This window comes from Zonotrichia albicollis, chromosome 6 (genome assembly GCF_047830755.1).
Source record: "Zonotrichia albicollis isolate bZonAlb1 chromosome 6, bZonAlb1.hap1, whole genome shotgun sequence".
In the NCBI taxonomy this organism is placed as follows: domain Eukaryota; kingdom Metazoa; phylum Chordata; class Aves; order Passeriformes; family Passerellidae; genus Zonotrichia; species Zonotrichia albicollis.
In genome coordinates, this window is record NC_133824.1 from 1904797 (window position 1) to 1922407 (window position 17611).

Consider the following 17611-nt stretch of genomic DNA (forward strand, 5'->3'; position numbering starts at 1 on the left):
CTGCTGGCACCATCACCCCTCTACACCCCTCATCCCCACACCATCCCCAGCCTCCAGAGCAGGCCAGGCTTTCCCAGCCTTTAGCATCACCCCTGTGATTTGCAGGTCACCCTGCATGTAACATGGGAGAGAGCAATGCTCAGGCTGCAGGCCAGCTGTGCCACCAGTCACACACCCCTCCCAAGGTCCAGATCTCCACTGCTGCTCCATGAGCAGCTCTAACCAGGATGCCAGCTGCAGAACATTAAACTATCAGTGCTACAGACTTCAAAGTTGAGATGTCTGAGCTCTTCTCTAAGCAGTGAAACAGCCTAAGGCAGCTCTGACACTGAATATGTGCTCCCAAAAACAGGAAACCAAGCCTCAGGTTTTACTGGCATTTTACACAAGAGAGGAAACTTCCAGTCACTACTGGCAAGAGGGGTGGTTCTGTTCCTCTTTTTTCTTTTTAAACACTCTTTCTATACCCACACATCAGGGCTGCTGAGAAGTGTGGGTTTGGGGTTTTTTTGAGCAGCCTCCTTTGGCAGCTTACAAAGAACAAGATGACATACAGCAGCTTAAAACCATGTCATATATAAAGTAAAGAAAAAGGTGGCCTGCCTCCTCACGGTTTCTTGTCCTTGTTTTTCTTGAGGGATCCTCTTCTCTATTGTCGTTCATATTTTGGTCAAAATCCTTCAGTTCCACTGATCCCGGAGGCACTTTCTGGTAGTTCAGACTTGCTTCTGGAATGTGCTGCACCAACTTGGAAATAATGAGTAATGAGTCATTAAAAATTAGTAGGGAAAGCAGGCTCACAGGCACTCACTGCAGGTATTGCAGATTTAGAGGAACACTGATTCACTTAAGTCTTGTTCAGACAGGTATGGGCTCGTAAGGAAATTATTAGACCCCAATCCTGCAAGTGCCTACCCGCTGGAGTCATACCACAAAACTCTGTGGGGCTATTCTACTTTAAAATTTTGAGTCTTGAGCATGTATGGAAAAGTAAATCTTTGTCTTTTTTGAATTTAGCTAAAACTCAAAAGGACCCTGTTTTCCCATATCTTATGTCTTAATACATCAATGCAACATTAAAGACACACTCAAATTAATCAGAAACTATTTAGTAACACATGAAAGAGATGAAAAAGCAATACAAAACCACTAAAAAAGCAAATAATTAACAAGAAGAACCGAAATGACAAGACAGTTACTCTTGTTGGGTTTACTGACAAAAACTTTAAAAGAAGAGGCAGAAAATAACAGTGACAAGACAGAGATACAAAAATAATGGGATGGAAAGTGCACCTGAGATGGATATGCCAGCCGAAAAGATCTACGAGCAATCTGTGTTAAAACAGAAACAAAGAGATCAATGCTAGTGAATGACTGTGACAGCAAGTATCAAAGAGAACACAGGGTTTGGGGTTATTTGGGGTTGACATTCCCAAAAGCACATTCCTGAGGACCAGTTCTTGGTGCCCACCCTCCATCATGCACAGAAGCCCACGGAGATCCTGGTCAGCAGCCAGTTCTGCTGAGGTGGCCTCAGGCAGATTCCCAGTTATCCAAACTGGACTGTGCTGAGTGAAATCCAGAGTGCTCTGGGAAAGGGATGAACACCCAGCCCAAGAGGCTCTTTGGTTGGCAAAGCACACAGCTCCTTGTGAGGAAACTGTGCGCCATCCAAGCTCCAGGCTCCCCACACTATGCAGCAGCACTTGGGTTATACACAGGCAGCAGGTGTGAGATATTACAGCACAGGGGCAGAACAGCCAAAATATTTAGCTAATAAGCCTCTTTTCACAAAGTGCAGAAACAGTAAGTTAGGCTGACTGCAGCAGTAAAAGTGTCAGAAGGGAATGAGATATTCCTACAGTGAGCAGGTCTCAGCCCAACCAGCTGAAAACAAGGCAAGGACAGCACCTGCTCCACCATCCCAGGAGAGTACATGACCTGTTCTGTTCTCACATATTCTGTTCCATCACACCCATAAGCATTTCCTCTTGCTGTACCAACACTCATACTGAGTACATTACACAACTTAACAAACTTAATCAGGCTCTTTAGTTTTTGTTACATCGTTATCAACTTTTTTAAAAAGACCTGCCAAAAGAATGTTATGCAGGGCTAAAATTTGCAGAAGTAGCCAGTGATTTGGGATGACCCAACCTGACTGTGTTTGCAGCAGCTGAGGTTTAAGTTTGGTGGCTGAGCTCTGCAGAAAGCTGGGTCCTGCAAAACCTACACACCCCCAAAGCAAGGCATCCCAAACAACCCAAGGCTTTGGTAAACAGGAAATATTAAGGTTTCATACTTGCTGAACTCTTTTGTTCTGGTTTTTTTTGGTTTTTTTTTTTTTTTAATTTGCTTAATTTGTAGCAGTACTCAGCTCTGTATGCCAAGAATCTATCTTATCATAAACTCTACAGCTGAGCCTAGAAAAACAGAACCACCCCAAACATACACTGGGGAAATGGAAAGCCTCCTTTGCAAACATCCAAGCCAGCACTGAACCTGAAAGAACAGAAACTGAAGAATAAGGTTTAAATCTAAGGCTCCACCTTAACTTATAAGAAGATACTCCTCATTTAAACTTTAACCAAGCTTCTTAATAAAACTAATTTAAAAAGCAGTTCATTTGAGGCTGAGAAATGCCAACCACGCACTGGTCCCAGATGATGTTTCTGGTACAGCATTAAACACTCAAAAGTGATTCCAGTATCAGTACTTATTTTTCTGGCATTTTCCCCCACTTTTTTAGAATAGATATAAATATTTAGTACTAAAATACAGAATGGCATACAATACTGCATAAGCCATTGCAGCATAAGAGACACCCACACACAGAAAATTTTTCTTATTCACGTAATTCCTTCTATCAGATCTTTCAATATATTACTATTATAGCCATGGTAGCTATTTCTCATCACTGTGTCCTTTCCTAGAATATTTAATAGAAAGTTGTTTGATAAACATTCACAAAATTCACAGTGCTTAGCATCACACACACTGATCTTCAGATATTTCCCAGGAGCTTCTCTGCATCAAGCCAAAATTATTAATTCAGCACATTTTCAACAACACTCAGACTGGGGGGAAGCAGGCAAGGCAGTGCACTGGGGCTGAATCTGGTCCAGTGCCAAAGATGAGGTGTCTGTTTACTAAACTCACATCAGTTTATACTGCTGGCATTCATAACAAGACCCCCAGGCTGCACTGTTTAGGATCCCAAGCTATTCAGGATCTGGCTCCACATCTCAGCACTGCCAGCAGAAAGCCCTGCTGATGGAACCTGTTCCTGGCTATCAATCATGGAAGGCAGCAACACCAATGCACTTTGGCATTTTGGCCTGCCAGATGCTGGCCCTGCTGAAACCATGCTGATATCCACTCCTGCTCAGAGGAAGCCTCATTAGAAGCCTTTAGAGTGTTTTCAGCCACTACCTGAACACACCAAAGGTTATGGCTCCTGATCTGTCTTCACTGATAAATACCAGTGCTTTGTCCTTCACATCACTGTAAGATCTCAAAAACTGCTCTGGCAGTGGGCACTGCCAGGAGTTCCCTACAGTGTCACAGTCCTGAATTTGCTCTCCTGATGTTGTGAGGGACTGACTGGCATGTCCCACACAGCAGCACTGCAAAGCCACAGAGAAACCCTCATCCAGGTCTGAGCAACCTGGGTTTGTGATTCTGATATTCATCACCTGTCATTTTGCACAGAGCAGAAACACTGTTCTCCAGCTCTCCCCCTCTAGCAGCAGGGAACATCCCTCTGTATGAGCTGAGTTATGGTTGAACCATTCAGTGGCACTCCCAAAAAAAAGCAGGGATGCTGCTCTTCCTCCCCTGCTTTCCTGTAAGCAAGTGGGAGCCCAGTAAAATGTTTCATTTGCAAGTGAGAAGTACAGTAGGCATGTCACCTTTACTGCTTGAAAAGAATAATACAAAAGGCAGCTTGGCAGGCGTGGCACTTGCAAGGAAACAAAGCAATAAAACATTTTATCTCAGAGCCTGCAGTTATTGTGAAACATTTGTGCACTTTGGCTCCAAAAGGCCCCAGGACAAACCCTCCCTGAGCAGGCTGCAGCTGATCTCAGTTTAGCACAACCACAGCCACACTCGCCCGATCTTCTGGGTATTTCCCTAAACTTGATCTAGTGCTGATCACAGAAGAATCACGGGGCCTCCAAGGACCCTCTGGGCAGACTAACAGCCTTGGTCTCAGCTTTGAACCCTACCTAGGATGGGTCTGCAATTCTCACAACAGTCAAAGACAACGGGGCCAGGGGAACCATCTGAGCAGCAGAGAGCTGTGTAATTTTTAAGCCCACACTGGTGGTACACAAGAGGGAATTTGGATTTAAACAGTAGCAAAGGCAATTTTGCTCCAGCATCTGAAGCCTCCCGGTGACCTTGCAGCAAAATTTGAGCTGAGCTGGTCCCTGTGCTACAGCACTGGTGAAACAAATTAAGAAATTCCCTCTCCTTCCCAGCCTAGTGTGGACAAACTGAGCTAAGCAGTTTGGGAGGAAGCCACAGCTTCACAGAAGGGCTGGGGGACAGCACTTCCCAAGCTACCTGCCTGCCTCCCTGCCCAGCTCCCAGAGTCCTTGCCCTCCAACATCAATACTCAGATGGAGGGAAGGGATTCAAGCAACACCTGCACAGCATTTCAACAGTCCTGGCAGAAAGGACACAGCAGAACACAAAAACACAGCTGACACAGAGAGTGCAGCCAGCACACACGGTCAGTGCCTTGTGTGAAACAAAGAGGAAGGCTCCGGCTCCCTGGCACAGCAGCACAACACATCCTCTCCCTCCTGTTCCTCAGATGCAAATTTCAGGGACCAGCATCCAAACAGAAGCCTTGGGAAATTATATGATTCTGGCTGTGGCAGAGAGGAGAAAATAAAGAGCACCCTAAGTAGGCTGCAGTTGGTCTTTCTGGTGGTGCTTTTTAGGAGGACAAGAAATGAAGGTTTTCAGTGCTGCAGCAACTGGGGATGCTGCCCTGGTCTCCCATGTCCCAGGCACTCACTAACACCGAGGGGCAGAGATGCCAGTGATCCCACCTTACCTCCTCTCTGGCAGATATGGTGGAAGCTGGAGTGTTGGGCACAGAGCTGAGGCAGGGGCTGGGTCCTGTCCCCGAGGAGCTCTGGGAGTCCCCATCTCCAGCAACGTCGTGAATCTCCCGAGCAAGGATGGCCACATCCTTCACCAAGGTCTGGCTGAGCCTGAAGCACAGGCAACGAAGCAGAACCATCAGCACACAGAATGCAACATGCCTCATATTCATAACATATAAAAAAGGAGCCACAAAAGGTTTGTGGGAACTATAACCTCTGCAGAGGCTTTTGGGCTGCCTTGGCAGCTGCTGAGGAAAGTTCTGGCTGCATAAAAAATAAATCCCCTTCCCTCCCAAATGCAGCTTCAAAGTAGAGAATTGATATAAAGCAAATTCTAGTGACTACACACTGCCAGAAGGTAGAGACAATCTGTAAACAAATTTATGCTATTGCTCCCCCACCCATTCACTCTACTTCTTTCTCTTGTTTGTTTGGTTCTTAATACAGTACCGTTAATTTTTCTTCCTGGTTTTGTTTTCCATTAAAAAGTACATACAGGGGAAAAAACTTTTTTTTTTTTACTAAAAGAAAAAAAACTCAATTCCTCTTGCATTTTCCTTGTGGTTTGTACAGTGAAAATCACAATGTGCCTCCACATTCTCCACAAGAGCTGAGGGATTATGAAGATAAGCATAACATAAATTAGAGGGATCTGGTTTTCAGAAACCAAATCCTGAAACTTCAAGCCCCTTGACAGGTGTGCAGTTAACATTCAGTGTTGGCAGTGTTGCTCTATCTGCTCTAGAGCTCAAAAGCAGTTCCTCAGTCTCTGGATTGTTTGCAGTAGAGCTTTAAAAAAACCCTTCAGACCAGAAGTAGCTGTTGTGGTAATTTTAAGGAAAACTTCCATGAGAAAAGATAATCTTACAGCTAGTCAGATTCATTTGGAACAACTGTCTTCTTTTAATGAAAAAAACTAAAACAGCCTACCAAAAAAAAACTCCAAAACACCCCACCCAACAAAAAACCCCCATGTTATTATGGAATATTCCACACTGGAAGGCACCCACAAGGAAAACAAGCAATGTGTTAAAACTGTAAGTTCATCAAAACATTTCCTTGGAAAGAAAATGCACAGTTGAACTAATAAAATGCAGGCTGAGCTGCCTGCACAAGGTAACCCCTCTCTGTGCTGGTTTGGATAGAGCTGTCACCAAACACTTCCATTATGTGACTCACTACTGTAAACAAGTGGCATTTTCCCTTTTAACTCTCCCTGACTCCTCTAAACCCCTCCCAGTTAATTCGGGAGCAGCAAGGGAAACCAGAGCTGCAATTACCAGCAGACTGTGACAGAGCCGTGCTCGGTGCAGCGCCAGACGAGGCTGACGCAAGCCTGTATTTATAGCTCTGAGAGCCCCAGCTCCCCCGTGCTGGGAGTGCTGCTGGGAGGGAAGCTGGCATCTCACACACACACACACACTGTGCAGCACAGGTAGAGCAGCCTGGTTTGAAGGCTGACACACTTTCTAGCAGCTTGACAGCAACTTTCAGCAAGAAAAGCCCTTTCGAGGTGAGCACGGCAGCGGCGAGGGCGATGTGGCCAAAAGCAGACACAAGGCAGCTTCCTCAGGCAAAAGTATTTCAAGTATGGCCAGTACAATGGAAGACCAGTATTTCTGGAAAGTTGGCATAACACAGTTGCATATTAGAGATGACAAACCTCAAATGCCACTGTTTAAAAAAAGAATCTATTTGCTTTATTGCTGAAGTCCTCCAGGCAACCATCAGACCACCAGTACACAGCAAGCACCGTATCCAGGGACATCAAGCTAAGCAACGATTCATTTATATACAAGGTCTAGACAGGTTCAGATTCAGTTGTGCCAAGCAAAGAGGTTTCTGCCCTGCAGCTGTTTCTTACTGCTCCCTGACCAGCTTCAGGCAAAGCAGCTTCAACAGTTTACATATTCAGTCTTTGCTAATCCATTTGACTTCCTCTGCAGAGAATTAAGAGAGTTCACACCAACCACACCATACACACACACACTGTGACTTCCAGCAGAGAGCAGAGTTATGCAGGTATAAACAATTAGACTTCCCACAGCTTGAACAAGAAACAAACCAAGAGACAATGCCTTGCACCATGGCCTTTTGTAGGTACAAGGTACAACCAGCACATCCAGGCTGTAAAGGTTCATGAAACCCTTCCAAGTCAATGTTCATATATAAAGGATGTGTGGGCACACAAACAACACTACCCCCACACCTGGGTTTGATTTGAACACCAAGGAGAAAACAACCCATTTTCAACTCGTGGGTTAACAGATAAAGCCCCACCTCACCTGGCTATTTCTGCTATCTCTGCTGTTTGTGCAATGAAGCCGTAGGGGTCAGGGTTGTCGTCAAAATCTTCATCCTCATCTGTTTCTCTGCCGTTGTGCTTCTGCCTGCCCAGCCCAGAGCCACGCATCCTCGGTGTTTGTGTGGCTGTTGAAGTATGGGAGCGTTTGTGTTTAGGGGAGCTCTGATTTGAGCCATATTCCTCCTCCGAAGTGGAAGTGTAATCTGAACCCTGTGGTCTCCGCCTTGATGCTTATAAAAAATGAATTGGTTTCAGACTGAGGACAGTAGTCAAGAGTAACTACAAAAGGCTGAAAGGTAACACAAAACTAGCCCAAGAGCACAAGGTAAGGAGAGCTTCTGTGCAGATCTTAAGTTAAAATACCACATTTTCTGAGCTTATTTCAAAGTTGAGCCCCTCTATGGCTCCCATTCACTGTACAAATTTGGAGTGGAAAATTCCAGTGGAAAATCATAATGACTGTGTTAACGCCTCTACTGTAGTAAATTACTACCACAGACTTGGCTTTCCATGCACAGAAGCTCTGTGTGTAAGTAGCACACATTTCAGACTCCTCATAGTCCCACAGAAGTCCTTTTCTGAAGAGAGCCCAATTTTCAAGCCTGCAGATACCTTTCTAATTAGCTTCAAGTACAAGCGGAAGGAGGGGTTTTGGAGTGAACAGTAGACTGTTGGTGCTTGGTGTTATTTGCAGGAGTCCACACCCCGTGTTCACCTCCTGCCTCACAATTCACCATTAATGACACTCTACAAGAAAGTGTTCACAGTCAGGACTGGCTCCAAGCCCTGGAGCCAAGTGGAAGCTGCTCACTTTTCCCAACTTGTTCTGCAGATCTGTAGACACCCAGGTCTTCCTTGCATGGGAAATGTCAAGGTGTCCTTGTTTGAAGACTGGGCTCTCAATGTTTGCTGCCTCACTATACTCTCTACAGGTACTGCTTACTTCCCTTCTGTCCACCCCTGGAGAATGAAGACCCACCAAACACAGAACCAGACAAGTTATTTAGAATTACAACACCGAAAAACTTCACTGTGTTACCAAGACAATCCTAACACTGAAACACTACCTGTGAATTAAGTCAGCATCATACACCATACAAACAAAACCAACTAATTTGGTGTGTAAGATGCAGGTAGAAACTACAGATAATTACTGTATAGTGAAAGAAGAATTCCTAGACATTGCTATCTCACCCATAGCTACAATAATGCCTTGGCTTAGGATATTTATGTATATAATAAAAATAAATTTGCTCATATTCAATTCACAGAATTGTATCTCTTTTTTAAATGCAGTTTTAGAATCAAGAGGTCACTCTGTCACTGAAGCAATTTTAAAATGATGAGACTCATTTTCCATCTCTGTACGCCAAGGGAAATCAGAATCAGCTCCCTCAGTATCATTTAAATTACCCTGAGTAAACAAATTGTGTACACAGAGGAGCATGGGAGACAGGCCTTTAGCTCTCAGCTGGTAACTTGGGTAATTCTGATGTTATCTGTGACGTTCACAGAAAGCTACTTCAGATGGCCCAACAATATACCGGCATTTCTTGTCTCATGGGCAGACAGTTCATGCTCTTCCTCCACTAGTGAGATTAACTTTCTCCCACTGGGAGAGTTGGAACTCCTGTGGTTAGCTAAACACCAAGAACTCCTGGAATAAATCAGCAACATCTGCCTCCCTATCCCCTAGGCCTCACACTCAAAGCTTTCAAGGGTTGTTGTACGTGCTAAAAAAGTCTTGATGGCACAGTGCAATAGTCCAGTTTCACAACACGTCACTCTGGCTGCAGAAGGGAGTTCTAGCTGCTGATTTGCTATGTCTACAACAGCATTAGTACAGGAGCATGGATCACACGACAGCAAGCACAATGAAGCTCGAAATACACCAGCGTGTACTTAGAGCTTGCACAAGGTTCACAATCCTATCAGAGAATTAGGAGGTTAGTATTTTAAGAGTGACTAATTCAGAGGAAGGATTAGCATCATCTGCTGCAACTATGGACAAGGAAAGGTGTTAGCATGCTGCTACAAAGGTGTGGAAATCAAAAACCAATTCATTTAAATAAAGAACTGGCCAACACTTATCATTTTTCTCTGAATGATTTGAAGCCTGTGGTCCAAAGGCAGAGGGAGTGCAAAGAGCACCTCCTGTTTGGAAAACTGACCACATCATCTTGCTTTAAATTTGTTTATCACCATTAACAAGAAGTTAATAATAGCATCATCTCAAAAAAAGGCAAGAGCAGAGACTGTACATACTGTTTTAGCTTAATCACATTCTGATTTACATGCATATACAAGTGTGTAAGGAAAAAAAATCACTAAAATTAAAGGTGAAGCTGAATGTACTAAAACAATCCAAAACAAGCAGCAAATAACATTTTTAGCATGCAATAAAAACTAATACTGCAAGGGGGATAAATACTCAGCTGTATTAAAATATATTAAAGGACACATCCAGAACTCCAAGACCCCTTACAAAAACATGAAACTGCTGAAAATAGCATTCTACTGAGAAATCCAGCCAAAGGCGTTCTTCCTGTCCCTCTGGCTACCAATCATTCCTAAAATCCTAAGCAAACACATTTGCTTTGCCACATCTGTTGCATGTCAAGGACTACAGGCATTGTCCTGAACTTTAACCAAAGGTTTCAGGAACAATCTCCCATAATTAATTACCATCCCAAAGTTGTCATCTGAATTGTCCCCACCTCGTAATTGAAGGCTGATTTCAATATGACAAATTCTGATTTTTCAAGGGTCTGTTGAGTGCTCAACTATAGGGCAATGTAATTCCTACACCTCTGTCTCATGGGAACCCCAACTGTGAACCTGCCTTATCTGTGGCAAAAGTCAGTGAAAATACATAGAAGTGTCTCTTGGGGTAATCAATGTGCAGTGTCTAGCTCTATATTTATATTTTCAGGATAACAAGGGAACAGCTTTCACAACACAGGGACATATTTTTTTTGTTCTTCAGTTTCAGACGCCTTCAAACCTCCCACCTTGGACATCAGCTGTCACCAACACCGTTATAAGCTCTCTAGGAGAAAACTTTGAATTTTACAAATAAGAGATCAGAATTTTTTGCAGCACTAGAAAGGCATTAAATTCTATCTTTTAAAAAAAATATGGCCAACTGTCAAATGGCAACTGGTTGTTCAAGAAACAAACCACTGGAGTAGCTATTTGGAGTATTCTCACAGACATAACCACAATACCATCTCACTGAGTATGAGAGTGCTCTGCTGTCTCCAAATCCACATGAAATCTCAACATCTGTGCTGCTCATTAATGCAGACTTTTGTACTCACCAAGGCAGCACCTCTACTACTGCAATACTAATCCCTGGCAACCACATGCAGCCTGTAGGTCAGAAACAGGGGAAGAATGGAGAAACATAAAGCAGGAGCACTTACAGGATGACGAGGAGGAATACTTGACACTGCTTGAACGAGTCCTGCTGAAAGGCTGCTTGGCAGAGGCAGCAGCTGCTGTTTTCCTGGCTGCAGCTCTCACCTCCGACATGCCTGTCTTGCGATAGGACTCGGCGCTGCGGCCCGAAAACCCCGTCGTCCTCGCCTGCGCCGTCTCCGAGTCACTGGGCACTGTGAATGAGCCTGCCCGTTTCCTGGGCATGGCCAGGATGTCCAGCCGGGACAGCTTCTTCGTCTCCGTGGGCTGCTTGGTGCCCTGAGCAGTGGCATCCGAGTTGGAGGCTGCTTTGTCAGCATCCACGCATTCGTTGTCCGAAGCATCTCCCAGCCGGGCGCGGCGCAGCTTTGAGGCCCTCGTGGGCCGGGGGGTGGATAAACTGTTGGACCGAGTGAGAACCTGCTGGATTTTCTGCACATTCGAGGTCGTTTTGCTCTGGTCCTCCTTGGTGGGCTGAGTGAAAGGTTTCCTCCTGGGAACAGGCCGGGTTACCGAGTGCTCGTGGTCAGACACAACCGCATCTGGGACTGGCAGGTAGGGCGAGTTCGAACTTCTCTCGTCATCTGTGAAGTCAAGTGACCCTCGAGTCCCAGCGCTCCGCTTCATCTGGAAGCGTTTGGCGGCCTCTGCTCGGTTGGGTGCCTCTGGCGCTTGTGTTTTCTGCTTCTCCGTCAGCCTGTCCCGAGCACTGGGCTGCCCACACTGGTCCTGGATGGATGGTGTGGAGGAAGATTTCTCCTTCTGCAAGCCCACAACTGCTTTGCGTTTCGGGGCACTTGCTGGGACGTTTTTGCCGCTCACCAAGCTGACTGTGCTGGCTGTGTCTACATCTGAGTCCCCTGACAAGGAGTCCTCCAGCTGACCAGCAGTTTCTGATGGCTCCAGCTGTTGGCTTTGACCAAGCAATTTGGCTTCCAGCGCTGCCAAGGCAGTTTCAGTGTCCTTAAGCAGAAGATGAGTGTCCTGACCAAAGTCCATACGAGTTGACCGAAGAGCCTCTAAATCTTTAAGCAGAGGGTGACTTGAAATATGTGGGAGTTTATTCTGAGGAACACCACTGCTTGATTTATCTTTGGTAAAACTTTCCTGTCTAACAAAAGATGCCGTTTCCTTTCCTGACATGTTTTCTTGATCTTGAGGAAGACTCTGATGAAGGGAAATGACAACTTTTCCAGCCGTGTTTATATAAGCACTGACATCTTTGACCGGTGGCTTTCCAGAAACTGGTGTGCCAGCACACTTGAAGGAAAACTCCGGATCCTTGCTGTCCTTGTCTGCTCGAGCATGGGATATACTCATGGAGAGCTTGGAGGGAACCTCTGTATCATTGCTGTCATCACCAATGTAGAAGGAAGTAGAAACTGGCTCACTCACAGCTCTCACGTGAGAGATCCGGGTGGCTCCTGGCTGCCGACTCTCTGATCTATTGTCTTCCCTCATCTGCTCTAGCATTTTGCTGTTCTCTTTGTATTTCTTGCCTTTTTCTGTGCTGAAGCCATCGTCAGATCTGCTGGCATCGCTGAGGCTGTCCGGATCCAGGTCCTCCTGGATGAAGAGGTGGCTGCTGGAATCGCCACAGGCTTCCACGCAGCCATCCTTCACGATGGTTCTCTTGGTAACCTCTGAATAGGACTCCTGGCACACCAGGACTGTGGGAGTGGGGCTCTCTGATTTATCACTTGGAGGGAGCTGGGGAAGAAGGCGCCTTGTTCTCGAGGGCACAGAGTTTTCTGGTTCTCCAGGTTTTGGGAGCACCCCACTTTCTGAAGAGACTTAAGAGGAAAAGAATCAATTAGTGTAAAACTGTGCCATTTATTTGTTTCTTTGTTTAGGAAGAGACTGATCCTGTAAAATGCAAGTCCAAAAAAGCACTCACAAGTATGCATCACATAAAACTAAGGTTTTATGTGAACATAATCTGAACATCAGCAGGGCCTGGTTGGTATCTGCTCTCTCAGGTTTATCAATACAGACATTAAACTTGATTCCTCTGCTGAATCATACTGCTCAACACCTTCCCTTCTCAAGGTAGTATGTCAGATTCATTCTCCCATAATATACCCCTCAGTACAAGCACTATGGAGTATAATGACATCGCTGGCATCTAGCATCAATCAGGCCACAGGAATGAGATGAAAAGCCATCAGACATCAGTGATGCAGTGTTTTAAGTGCCATTCTAAACAACATTGCCCATTTGACTAAATAGACTGTGTTTTTCACAGTACAAGTTCTCCTACACTCATATCCCAGAGCAAAGTCCCAGGAGAAAGACTCTGTGATAATCAAGAGGCTCTGAATTAGAGCACCCTGCCCCAGCTTGTGTGGGCTTATCAGCAGGAACACTAACACTCCATAGAAAGAGTGTTCCTATTTCTCCCATGCTTCTGGCCAGGCCTCCATATCTGATAACACCTTTAAATACCAGGATCACTGGTTATTTGGCTATGGTAATATTACAAGGACTCCAGGAGTTAGGTATCCTACACGGTGTGGAAACAGTAGCAATGATCTCTGAAACAAAGATTCCTTCTAATCTTTAGTTCCTTCTAATCTTTCAGCTGTGGATGGCAAGAAGGTATGACAAGTAATCACAAGCAAAAAAAAATGTTGAAAACATTTGCAAAAGCCAACAAAGTGCTTTTCTCCTTTTCTCACACACCAAGAGGATCACAGGGTCTGTAAGGTGGCTTCCAAGTTAGGGACCTGGAGGTTATCAGACTCCCATCGTTTCTCCCCCACCACATCTAGTTTTCTATGCTGATCTCCACCCTTTAAACTGGCCACTCAACAGCAAATCCCAGAACAGCCTAAATTCTCAGCACAGCCAGACACAGGAGATGCATCCAAAAATATGCAAGTCAGGAACTAACTCCAAGGCTATGCGCAAAGGGTTCTCATCTGGCATCATACGGCAGTCTAAGGAACCGCAGCTTGGGGCTGGTTAACACCCAAAGCCCTTACAAGCTTTCTCCTTCCCAGGTTCCCCTTAGTCATGTCAAACCTAACATTTAAGAACCTCTTGAATAACTCCAAAATGCAAAGCAGAGGCTCTCTCTATCTTCAGACCGCTGGGAACTACTCACTCTGTGCTTCTGATCTCCAACTACTGCAGCTAAAACAGAAAACAAGCTACAGCCAGATGCAGAGATGCCCTTACATTTCTGCTTTTCCAATCATCCTGGTTTAGATTCAGATACCCTCAAAACACAGTGCTGGATGAGACTTACCTACACTTCCATCACCCGGCCCAGAGGCAAATCCAGAGTCAGAGTAACTGTCCGCAAGGCTCGCCCACCTTGACACCCACTTCTGACTCCCCTGAGCTGCTGCAGACATCTACAACAAGGTGGGGAAAATGAGGTCAGAAGGAGGGTTTGGACACAAAATCCTAGCCACAAAATCTCTCCTCTCTCACAGAATCACTCAGTCTGTTTAAAATAGAAATCAAGCTACACATCACATTTACATGCAGACAGAAAGCCCATCTACACCTCCACCATCCCAGGAAATCCACCTGGACTGCTCATACCTGTGCCTCAGCCTGAGACCCATTCACAGCTTTTGAGGAAAGAGCCTGGAGCAAGGGTGACTTCTGACTAGTGCCGTTTTCACTGATTAGATGCTGAGAACTGGCGTCATCTTTTTCACCTTTAATTACTGGTCTAAAGGTTGAAGAGATTCTGGAAAATTCAGGCGATTCAAGAACACCAAAAACCTGAAAAGATGTTTGCATGGGAATATTAAAATGCAAGGAAACAGAAAAACATTAGCCAAAATCTATGAAAATCTGTGAAACATTAGTCACACACAAACTATGATGCCAAGGGGCCAGAAACACTTGCCAATGCTTCCATGCAAAGTATGTAAAAGATTTTCTTCTGCACTCCATAGCAGCAGCTTTAAATATACATAATCACAGAATTCCACTCACACCCACCTTTCCTCTCTCCCTCATTATTTAGGGGTGTTGCCTTTAACAGCAGTAACTTTCACTGAAAAGGAGTCCCTTTTCAGCCCAGAGAAATTTAGGATGAGTGTTGGAAAAGCTATATACCAGCCCATTCATGAAGATTTAGACAGAGAAAATGGGAAAGCTCCATCCCCAGTGCCTTTCACAGATGTAGCTGTGAGTGGGCTGAGCAAAGCAGCCCTGCACTGCCACATGATGCACCTCTGAGATGGGTGAGTGTTTGAGCTTGTTTCACAGATTCCCCCTGAAGATAAACAGGCCTTCTATGGGGGGTGACCAAGACTCATGCCTCAGAAGGGCTTGTTCCTCTCACTTGACTGCAAGAAGCTCAGAGGAAGATAACAACACAGAGAGTGCCTTGGCTGTGCAGAGATGGCCATAAAGACCTCCACTCACTGCTGTTTAGAAATGTGCTTGCAGTGGTGGAGGAATAAAGAACAGAAACACCTTAGAACCTAGTCCAGAATTCATTTTCTTTCTTCCGGGACAGAAGCACTGAGGTTCAGTTATCAGCTGTTTCACAAGTGGCAGGTCTGCACTGCACCAAGTCTATGGCACAGTTGGGCCAGAAGCTGGCCAGTTTGTCTGCCAGTTACATGGCTGCCAAGACTACTGCCCAGAAACACTTGTATTTCTGTGGCATTTTCCCTAATATTTCCCCACCAGAACAATTAGTCATCTATTGTCAGGACTAGGACCTTGCTGTGACCTAAATGCCATGCCCTGAAAGCTTCCGATCACATTTCAAACAAGATGGAAGGAACAAATGTAATCAAAAACAAAAGAGAGAAGCTAGATCCAGGCTCATAAACACTGTATACAAAGCTCTAAAGCCAGGTTCAATTAAGGCTTCCTTTAAACCTTGCCATCCTCCTGACTACATTTCACTAAATCTTCATAACAACCTGCCAGTTTTGTTTTCATAATAGACCGCAGATGAGAGTTAAACCTGAAAATCAGCCAAACTTTCGTTTGCCCTGCGGTTGGTTAGTTGGGTGGGTTCTTCTTAAGCCTTCCTCATCTCTGGAGTTTATTTTTTATGCAATCATTCACACTGCAAAATCCAAACAAGTACAGATCCATCTGGGATTGCCTCTGCCCTAGATCACACCCTTTGCTATCTCAGCCAGCTGCCACTTGCCCTGACAGCAAGCACTGCCTTTCTAATCAGGCACAGCCAAATACAGAAACATCTGCCACTAAGGCTTGTAAGCACCAGCCCTTGGCATTTCCTGTGGCCTACCATGGGATGATGCATCAGTCATGGGCTGCAGCTCCCACTTTATAACAGTGGGCAGGAGGTGATGCAATGCCAAGGCAGAGGCTTGGGAGCAGGCCTAGAGAGCAGAGCTGCTCCCAACCACAGCTGTCAGCAGGATCAGCCTGATCTTTATTCAGGTGTTGCCTTTCCTCTAAACAGATGGCAAATCCATTCTTTCCCTTTTGCTTCCAAATTCCATTTTTTAAGCAAGCAGCTCTCTGCTGTGGGCATATTTTGCCTTATTTTACTCTGCAATTTTTTGTTTGTTTGTAATTTTGTTGTTTTGATGGGATTTCTTAAAGACAAGCATCACTGTTCATTGAGGCCTATCCTTAGCACCCAGGATGATTTTTCTACCCCTAACTATAATGCCCTGCTGCACTCAATTGCATCCCTTCATGGCAACAGTTAATTTAAGCCCTCCAAGCCTTCAGCCCTCAGCTCACTGGCCAAGCACAGAAAAGCAGCATTTACCTGATCTATCATTTTTCGGGCTTCCTCCACCTCTTTGTCCTGCGACTCTGTCTCAATGGTGTACGTGCCCGTCTCACTCACACTGTCCTCCTCATCATTCCTCCTGCCCTGGGCAGACTTCACCTCTGGAGGTGGAGCAGAGGCAGGCTCTGGTTCCGAGGATATAACCACACGTGGAGCTGCGGGCATGGGCACAGGGGCTGCTTTCTCAGCGTTTGGCTTCCCAGACTGAGCAGTCTCACGCAAGTACTCAGCCATAAAATCCTGAGCCATTTTCGACTTCCTCCCAACGCTCCCATAACTTTTGACTCTGGGAGCAGAGGAGGACGAAGAGTTGATCCGATCCTCTGTCTTGTCCCTCTTGAAGGAGCTGGCTCTTTGGGTCCCGCAGGAGCTGTTGCTGGCTTTGCCCGCCTGGGCTGTGAGGTGGGACGGCGGCGCTGAATTTCCCAGCTTCTCCGCCGGCAGCGCGTTCTTGCGCTTTTCCACCTTGCTCTTCATGCCCGGATCCGTGTCGCTCTGGGATGAGTGGGCGCTGTGCGTGAAGGACTGGGAGCGCTTCTTGCGCGGCGTGTCCTCGAAGAACTCGATGACGAAGGCCTGCTTGTTGTGCAGCATCTCGTGGGGGTCGCGCCTCATCTGGCGCTGCAGCCTCGTCTGCTCCGCGGGACGCTCCCCGCCCGCCGCCGGCGTCTCCTTCTCCGCCTTGGGGTCTTCGGTGTCGCTCTGCGTCCCGTCCTCGTGCCTGTTGCCTGAAAACAAGGTATGTGGATTTGACCTTCGTACTCTCAGAGGTTGTGGGCCTGTCATACCCTCCCAGATGAAATTTATAATTTCAGTTACAAGGAAAGCATTCTGTAAGATTAAAAAACTCCAAAGACATCTGTGTGGTACAGGGATTACACCCCAGCACAAGAAATAAAGAGAAGGCAGCTCTCTCCTGACACCACTTTTCACCACTGGTTGGATACCAAGTTAATTATTTATTTTAAAAGAATTCAAGAAGTACTTTCAACTTTATTTTTATTCTTATTTAAA

At 45.7% G+C, this 17611-nt stretch overlaps 1 protein-coding gene across 6 annotated transcripts in view; it reads right to left on the reverse strand.

Annotated features, from left to right (window-relative positions):
- Window positions 1-17611, reverse strand: part of CEP170B (centrosomal protein 170B) — a 58272-nt gene that overhangs the window by 7357 nt on the left and 33304 nt on the right. For 4 of the 6 annotated variants that reach the window (XM_074542264.1, XM_074542260.1, XM_074542262.1 and 1 more), the window contains 8 exons: window positions 16574-17325; window positions 14398-14583; window positions 14096-14204; window positions 10851-12638; window positions 7406-7655; window positions 5069-5228; window positions 1294-1332; window positions 604-747 (listed from right to left, as the gene is read on the reverse strand). In XM_074542264.1, the coding sequence (XP_074398365.1) occupies window positions 604-747; window positions 1294-1332; window positions 5069-5228; window positions 7406-7655; window positions 10851-12638; window positions 14096-14204; window positions 14398-14583; window positions 16574-17325 (3428 nt within the window). The remainder of the gene's footprint in view (window positions 1-603; window positions 748-1293; window positions 1333-5068; window positions 5229-7405; window positions 7656-10850; window positions 12639-14095; window positions 14205-14397; window positions 14584-16573; window positions 17326-17611) is intronic. The other 2 variants (XM_074542265.1, XM_074542263.1) reach the window with 1 other exon arrangement.